Source organism: Vigna radiata, chromosome 4 (genome assembly GCF_000741045.1).
Source record: "Vigna radiata var. radiata cultivar VC1973A chromosome 4, Vradiata_ver6, whole genome shotgun sequence".
NCBI classification, from domain to species: Eukaryota; Viridiplantae; Streptophyta; class Magnoliopsida; order Fabales; family Fabaceae; genus Vigna; species Vigna radiata.
Genome location: NC_028354.1, coordinates 16,285,803 through 16,294,428, shown reverse-complemented (window position 1 = coordinate 16,294,428; position 8,626 = coordinate 16,285,803). Strand labels below are relative to the sequence as shown.

General features: G+C 30.9%; 1 protein-coding gene across 1 annotated transcript; it reads left to right on the top strand.

Moving 5' to 3' along the window:
• Nucleotides 1-2,425: 2,425 nt before the first annotated feature.
• On the top strand, nt 2,426-7,829 carry LOC106759348 (V-type proton ATPase subunit B 2). Its single transcript, XM_014642487.2, has 15 exons — nt 2,426-2,575; nt 2,733-2,798; nt 2,992-3,047; nt 3,158-3,256; nt 3,549-3,608; nt 4,045-4,156; nt 4,233-4,441; nt 5,230-5,361; nt 5,852-5,989; nt 6,233-6,383; nt 6,474-6,556; nt 6,866-6,913; nt 7,141-7,194; nt 7,278-7,361; nt 7,461-7,829. Exons 2-15 carry the CDS (start codon nt 2,741-2,743, stop codon nt 7,644-7,646), a joined length of 1,470 nt encoding a protein of 489 aa, XP_014497973.1. The 5' UTR covers nt 2,426-2,575; nt 2,733-2,740; the 3' UTR covers nt 7,647-7,829.
• The last annotated feature ends 797 nt before the right edge of the window (nt 7,830-8,626 follow it).

Here is an 8,626-nt window from a genome sequence, read left to right as displayed (position 1 = left end):
AAGTGTAAAAAAGTGATTGTACTAGTGTTGATTGAGAAAAAGAATGAACGAGGAATTGGTGATTCATTTCGTTATATATGAGCAATCTTATAATAAAGGTTTAAACCTCCTTTTGGTCCTTAAGATATGAGCAGATATTCAGTTTAGTTCTCGCTTTTAAAAATGTAAGCCTTTGATTTTTAAGTTATAAAAAATATATCAAATGAGTCCTTTTTTGATGTTTATGGTCAAAGTACAAAGAGCAATAGTGTTGTTATTATTAAGAAACAAATCAGAGCAATCTAAAGATGTAGTAGTTGTTAAGAAACAACCAAAAACAGTATTTCAAGTCAAAAAAGGATTCATTTGATACATTTTTTTTATAACTTAGGGACCAAAAATTTACATTTTTAAAAACTGGGACTAAACTGAACATCTGCTTATAATTTAGGGAAAAAAAAGGTTTAAACCTATAATAAAAGAAGTGTAAAGAAAGATCAAGTGAACGTCTGATTATTAAAAAAAAAATAATATTTCTAATTTATATCAATTTTAAATCAAACTTATAATTGTATTTAAGTTTAAAGATTTGTTGATGCCTATAGATACCACTTTTTTTTAATTAATCTATTTTTTTTTTTTAATTTTTCATGCAATTTTTGTAGTCCACCTATCATAACTTGATATTATGACATGATGATATTGTCTTGCTATTTTTTATAATATTAACACGTGATGGTATTGTCAATAAATTAATATTATTGAAACTAAAAGGAAAATGTTGGAATTTATAGATATTATTTTATTTTATCAACGGAGACGAAAAACTAAAAAATACTTAAAAATTTAAAGCTGAATGCGTGTTTACTTAACACTGAATTCACGGTAATCTGATTTCAATAAATTAATCTTTTCCATTTGTTTCACTTGAATTTTCTTATTTTCCTAAGTAAAAACAAGGGAAACTATGTTTTTTGATACTCTTCTCAATATAAATGTGTTCACATGAACATAAGATAAAGTTTCTTGTTATTCTAATTAGGTTCTTTGAATGCGCATTTAAACAAGCCAATCATTATATTTTCGGAAATATAATGGTTTTAATATTCCTAAATCAAGTTTGCACTTGATCAAGATTAAGATGAATTTAATTACTTTTGTCTTAGTCAGTTAATGTTTTCAAATTCACTGTACCATAAACTAATTTCACTCGTAACAAGTTAATAGGAATTCAAGATGGATTTTGTATGATATGAATTTGTGCATAATATTCATGAATTGTGCTTATGAGATTTTTATTTATTTATAAAAATTAAATAAACATAGTGAAAATATAAAATAACTCACATAGACTATCCCTGATCAATTAAATTAATTTATTTTAGAGAACTTTGTGTGCATGGAAAATTAAGTAAAATATTTTAGTTTATTGTTGAAAATGGAATAAAATATACAATTGTTCTATCTTTAATATTATTTATACCAAACTCTAAGGTTCTAGAGGTGTTTTCATTGTTCATCATGTTGTTAGAAAAAAAATGTTACTCATCATATTGTTTATAAAGGTACTGTTTGTTTCGGAGATAGAACTCTTTCAATGTTCTTATCCAAATCTTAAACATGGACTTGAGAAGGGAAGAGATTCCCTTACAAAAGACTCTCTAATGATAAGATCATTACGAGAGTTAGGATATTTGTATAAATTGTGTACATCAATGTTTATGAAAATATTTTTTAAAAAAATACTAATTATACTTATATCATCAATATAGACTCTATAATACTATTTGAATAATACTTACTTAAGAAATATAATAACATTTTAACATGTAGTAATTGAATGATAAATAATAGTTAACACTAAATTACCAAAATTTAATTATAATATGTTTGTGGTGTTTCAGGTTAAAATATCTTATTTGACCAGGCTTTTTAATATGTGACTCTTTATTTTAGAAATTTAAAAATTACAAGGATATTTTTCTCTATTTTCCTTACAAATTTAAGCTATTATTTATCACCCTTTGATTCACCATCTAATATTTACCAAAATTAGTTCATTGATATTCTATTACACTGTGGATATTAATATTTTTATTAATGTTTATGTCAAGTTAGCATATAAATACAAAATATATAATTAAATTAGAAGTATTTCAATCTCAAGTATATTAATTATAGTAAAAATTAATCACAATTTTTAAGGTATTATTTGTTTTAAAATTTCATCATAATTTTATTCTCTGAAAAATGTTTCCATTGAATAAGAAAGAAAGTAAATATAAATTAATTTTATTCTCGAGTTCTTAACACTTTTGTATGTACTTTAAATTAAAAGAGAGATGAAATTAGAAAATTAACCATAATGAAAAAGAATATATATATGAAGAAGAAGATAATAGTAAAATTCATATATATATTTAAATTGTCTGTTTCTGACAATAATTGTTATTTCCAGGATGGTTCCTGAATTTGTTTGGCCCATCAATTAGATCTGTCACACACAACCACATCAAACATCTCTCTGAATCTCTTTCTCTCTCTTCATCTTCTTCAGATCAAACCATCACAGTTCTTCAAATCAATCTCTTCTCAGGTTTTTCTTACTCTCTTCATTCCTTCAATTCTTGTTTTTGTTTTCACACTCTAATCACTCCATCAATAATCACTCACAACTTTTCTTCTTTAGCTTTTCCTGTTGCTGTGCTCAATTTCTCACTCGCTGTGTTTTCACCTTTGACTCTTTCTTCCAGTTTCAGAAATGGGTGTGGCTCAAAACGGTTATGATGCGGAGGAGGGAACCTTGGAGATTGGAATGGGTGGGTGCCGTTTCTGTTTATTTATTTTGCGTTAGTTTTGCTATTATGATGTTGTGGATATGCACCAATGGTTGGTAAATCAACGAAGAACTAGGTTCTATCATTATGGAAAAAAATGACATTTTTTCAAGGGGCATTTGATTGATCAGTTTTTTAAATTGTTAACTTTGTGAGTTGTCTCTTTGTGCTGCAGAATACAGAACTGTGTCTGGAGTTGCCGGGCCATTGGTTATTCTTGATAAAGTTAAGGTAATGGCCACAGTGTAATACTCTATTTGCCATGGCTTCATATTGCTTATTTTATAATTTTGGACTTTTTTTATATGGTGACTGAATTTTGTACTGATCAACTGCATCAGGGACCCAAATTTCAAGAGATTGTTAATATTCGCTTAGGCGATGGAACTACTAGGCGTGGACAAGTTCTTGAAGTTGATGGTGAAAAAGCTGTTGTTCAGGTGAGTGCCTACTGCCCTATTCTGTTCTGCTTCTTTTGAGACTGGTGATGGTAATTGCACAAGTCGGTTGTCCTGAGGAGATACTTCACCTTATCTTTGATATGATTATTTCTTTATAATTTTAATTATTACCAAATGTTCTTATTAGTTAGAAACCCATCATTGATGTCTACTTTGTTCATGTATCTGTATTGACTTCAATGTCTAATGTTTTCTCTGTCAATTGTTTATCCTTAACTGATGTATCACAAACGGCGGGCTTGCTTATTTACCATTTTGTACCATTTAACAGGTCTTTGAGGGTACATCTGGGATTGACAATAAATTTACAACTGTACAATTTACTGGAGAGGTATACTTGTTATTAATTATTTACTTAAATGTAAATTTATGTAAGTGAAATTTGTTTGGAACTTTTTTGTCAATATACCTGTTGATTGGTACTTGGTTTAGCAGCATTGTAATTTTAATGGTGTTGCACCTAGATAACATGTCAACTGTTAGTTTGAGAGTTTTATTTTATTTTTTGTTAATGTAGAATTGGGTCAATCAGTGGCCAGTCTTTCAATTCGCTGTGGTAAAATACAATAGCAAATAAACTATATTGATTAGTTCAGAAAGCATGTCCAAACTTTAGTTCAGAAAACATTGAAGGGTGGTTTCCTTGGTATCCATATTGATTAAATGATTTTTTTTTTGTATTGAGTTTGTTTCTAAAAGGGTATCTTGATACATTTACCGGTTTAAATGTTGACTCCCATTTTTCTCTATTTTTGTTTTTGTCACAGGTGTTAAAAACTCCAGTGTCACTGGATATGCTTGGTCGCATCTTTAATGGTTCTGGAAAACCAATTGATAATGGTCCACCCATATTGCCTGAGGCTTACTTGGACATATCAGGTATACTATTTCTTCTGAGGAGGTCTGAATATGCATGTTTATCTTTTCCTTTTTTAATATATTTGCTGTAATTCAGGAAGTTCCATCAACCCCAGTGAACGAACCTATCCAGAGGAAATGATACAGACAGGAATATCTACCATTGATGTCATGAATTCTATTGCTAGAGGTCAAAAGATCCCTCTATTCTCAGCTGCTGGTCTCCCCCATAATGAAATTGCTGCACAGATATGCCGTCAGGCTGGTTTAGTTAAGCGACTAGAAAAGTCTGATAATCTTCTCGAGGTATATCCAATGTATTAAAGTAAATTTACTATGTTAAGTGCTCCTGAATTATAAGTTTAGGACTTCACATTTTGTATTATTACTTCTTAGCATTGGCAATTTTAGTGTATGTACCATTCAGCTGCACATTTGAGGACTTGAAAAGAAAATGGACTTGTTTGACTGACATGTTGTCCTTGGCCATAATTTTTTACCTCGCACATCCGGTTAATGCTCATTGTGCGTGCATAACTTTAGTCACCCATTTCCATGCAGTGGAAGAGTTGTGCCTTTTTTTCAAGAATTAATTTCTACAATAAAAGTTGAATTCGTTCCTTGTAGCAATAGTTTTGTTGCCTTAAGGATTTTATATGGTGTATAGTAACAGGTGTATTGTAAGATATGGTTGCTTTCATAAAAAAATGTGGATTTTAAAACGTTTGCTATGTTTGAATATTTCTATAAAAAATTAAACCTGTATTGCTTGCTACACATGTATTATTGCTTGGTTTTCTATTAAGCACACGGCTTTTAGATAACCTTATTTCTGGTTGTTTCCTTGGAATTTTAAAAACTTGAATCGAAATTATATTATTACTGTTATCTTCATGTACTTAAAAGTTGAAGTTTAAATATTAAACGATCTTGCTTTTTGTTTTATATCCCATACACATTATGTAGTTATCTAGCTTTCTTCATATGGCCTTCAAATTAGTAAGGCTATTTCCAGCTTATTCATTTATTGGAACAAATTATTTTTCAATAACATGAAGAAAGTAAATTTTCCATCAAACCTTGTTTGAGTACAGGGCGGAGGAGAAGAGGACAATTTTGCCATTGTGTTTGCAGCCATGGGAGTTAACATGGAGACTGCACAGTTTTTCAAACGTGACTTTGAGGAGAATGGTTCGATGGAGAGAGTGACCCTTTTCCTTAATCTGGTATTCTTTCGAACCAGTATGCAATTGTTCTTTTGTTCATATTTATTTGTTTTCTTGCCTTCTCAATTTCTTTTTCTGTAATTTAGTCTATGTGGTCGAGGCAATAAAAAAATTGCCTTGCAGCAGTAATGTCTTGTAATTGGAAGTCACAAATATAATATTATTTTGTTGATTTTTCTGTGGGATGTTGGACTTTTTCTAGATCTGGAGGGTGTGGAAAGATTATTGTAATCCGATAATTGTGTTCAATTAAGACAAATTGATAATGTGTATGATTAGTACAAAACAATTTTTTTTTTTGTTTTGTTAAACTGAATTACTTGTAAAACTTTGAAATTAGGAAGTACCATCTGGTGGATTTGTGACTCTACAAATGTCTATTTATTTTCCTTTTATGGATGATCGAAGTGCTATTTTCAAATTTAATTTCATGATTTCTATGCAGCAGCTGATCATTAAAAATATCTCTCTTGCTTGTGATTTATTACAGGCAAATGATCCAACAATTGAGCGTATCATCACTCCTCGTATTGCTCTTACAACTGCCGAATATTTGGCATATGAATGTGGCAAGCATGTTCTTGTGATACTCACTGATATGAGTTCTTATGCTGATGCTCTTCGTGAGGTAATGTATCTAAAACTATAACTTCTTCAATGATGTGGCAAAAGAAAAACAAAGAGATGTGGAATCTTTTGTAGCCTATTTCATTCCCTTGGCATTATAATTTCCCTGTTTGCCTACGAATAGTATTTTAGGCTTGCGTAATAATTACTAATGGAATTTATTTCTGAGTATAACAAGTAACTAGATTTTTTGCAAACAGTTAGAATTGACCCTGGAACTATTGATCCCTTCTGGATCCTGTAGGTGTCTGCTGCTCGAGAAGAAGTACCCGGTAGACGTGGGTATCCTGGTTACATGTATACAGATCTTGCAACAATATACGAACGTGCTGGAAGAATTGAGGGGCGCAAAGGCTCTATTACACAAATTCCTATTCTAACCATGCCTAATGATGGTAATGAAATATTATTGAATTTCTTAGGCTGTATTGTGTTATACACTCTAAATTCTGTCGGATTATCTTTCTTAAACTTTTTCTGTTCAGATATTACGCATCCAACTCCTGATCTTACTGGATACATCACTGAGGGACAGATATATATTGACAGGCAGTTGTATAACAGGCAGGTGGGTTCTATTTAAGCATTTGGTTATTATTATATTGACTAAGGTGCTGGGTTAGTAGTAAACTGAATTATGTACAAGAGAATTTGGTGCAGAATGAATCTTAACATTTGACACATGATATTACTTGAAGAACATGTAAATTTTCATTGCCTTAAATATTTAGAGATGGGTTAGTTTTATATTTGCATTGATACATTAAGGGTCCTTTTGACTGAGAGGAGATGGAAATAATAAGGATGTATCCACTCTGCAAATTGTTTATGAAATATTTGCTTCAAACTGAACATTCAATTCCTTTTGTATTGGCAGATATATCCACCAATCAATGTCCTTCCATCATTGTCTCGTTTGATGAAGGTGAGGTTAACTCTTGCTTCCTGATGTCACGTTCTATCGAACGATACATTTTTCTTTGTTTACTCATCGATGGGTGAGTGACCAAACACTAACAATACCCATGTTAGTTCAATCAACACCCTTGTTCCATCCAACAATCACTATCAAAATTCTTTTTGCTTTTCTTTTTCCTGACTAAAGCAACAACACCCTTGTTCGAAAATTAAGTTATAATGTTTCCTCTGCAGAGTGCCATTGGTGAGGGCATGACGCGAAGGGATCATGCTGATGTCTCCAACCAGGTCTGCTGTTGCTTTGTTTTCACACTGCTATAGTTTTTACATTTTATAGACCTTCTAACTGGTGTGCTTTTGTTTCTTTAAAGCTCTATGCAAATTATGCCATTGGAAAGGATGTCCAGGCAATGAAAGCTGTGGTTGGAGAAGAAGCACTTTCATCTGAGGATCTGGTCTCTTACTATTCTTCTCTTAGCTATTCTCTTTTGAGTATAGTGATATATTGTCCTTGAAGTGGGATACTAACTATGTTTATTCCCTTTGATCAACAGCTGTATCTGGAATTTTTAGAAAAGTTTGAGAGGAAGTTTGTTGCCCAAGGAGCTTATGACACACGCAACATCTTCCAGTCACTAGATCTTGCATGGACTTTGCTGCGGATTTTCCCTCGTGAACTTCTTCATCGTATTCCTGCAAAGACTCTTGATCAGTACTACAACCGAGATGCCGGTAACTGATGACATGTATGTAGCAAGGTGGCATATCTTAGTCACGTGTTCAATCATCTTGTAATGATCATGGCAATTGTTTTATTTCTTAGCTTTCTCATCCAACAATATTTGTTTCTTCTATCCAGCATATTCATTATATATAATAAAAGGTTTGAGTCTTTTTGAGTGCCTCATATTTTGACATAATAATCAGTTTGTTGGAAAATTAGTTGTTCACAGTTTGGGATGTTCATTCACTGGTACTAGGAATTTTCATTTCCCTTCTGTTACTTTTTCTTCAGTGTCTGATATAATTTTGTTACTTGATTCTTCAGATTGTTTATAATCAGGAAGAAGCTTTGAATTTATACATCAATCTAACAATTTCTGTAAAACTCAATCTATACATATCCATAATTACTATATAAACAATAAAAACAAATAAATATCCATCATCAATTTACTTTAGAAGCAACAAACTTATATATTAGAAAAAACTAATGTCAAACACAAATAGCACTCAGTTTTAGTTAACCAAGTGTATAATAAGGCGAGTTTTGAATGTTAAAATTTTTAGATTTAAGTTTAATTCATTGAAATAATCAAGCTTGAATTTATTTATTTTAATTAAATAAACAAGTTTAACGAGTTAAGATTGAATAATTTATTAATAAATTGGTTCATTTACAATTGACATGTGTCAACGTTTTTTAGGCTATAGTGATGAGGTAATGGATATTTAAAAAATATTTTTCTTTGTTTTATTAAGTGTCTTTCATTTGAATTTGATGTGAAATGATATAATTGAATAAAATAAAAATAATTAAAATTGTTCTCACAGTGTGATTATTAAATGAAAGTGTCTCTTCTGAGGAACATATTTAAAACGAGGCTTTTTCTCTTGCCAACTACTTGCCCCACCATTGCAACCCCACCAACTCTTCATGTCTCAGCTACCTCCTTTGCCAAATTCTATATATTATGATTAATATTTGCTTTTATCTTAA

Bases quoted from the DNA above. Each gene is read 5' to 3' on its own strand.
- LOC106759348 (XM_014642487.2), top strand. From the start codon at position 2,741: ATGGGTGTGGCTCAAAACGGTTATGATGCGGAGGAGGGAACCTTGGAG. The intron at 2,799-2,991 runs GTGGGTGCCGTT...TTTGTGCTGCAG, and splicing joins AACCTTGGAGATTGGAATGG to AATACAGAACTGTGTCTGGA. The intron at 5,990-6,232 runs GTAATGTATCTA...TGGATCCTGTAG, and splicing joins ATGCTGATGCTCTTCGTGAG to GTGTCTGCTGCTCGAGAAGA.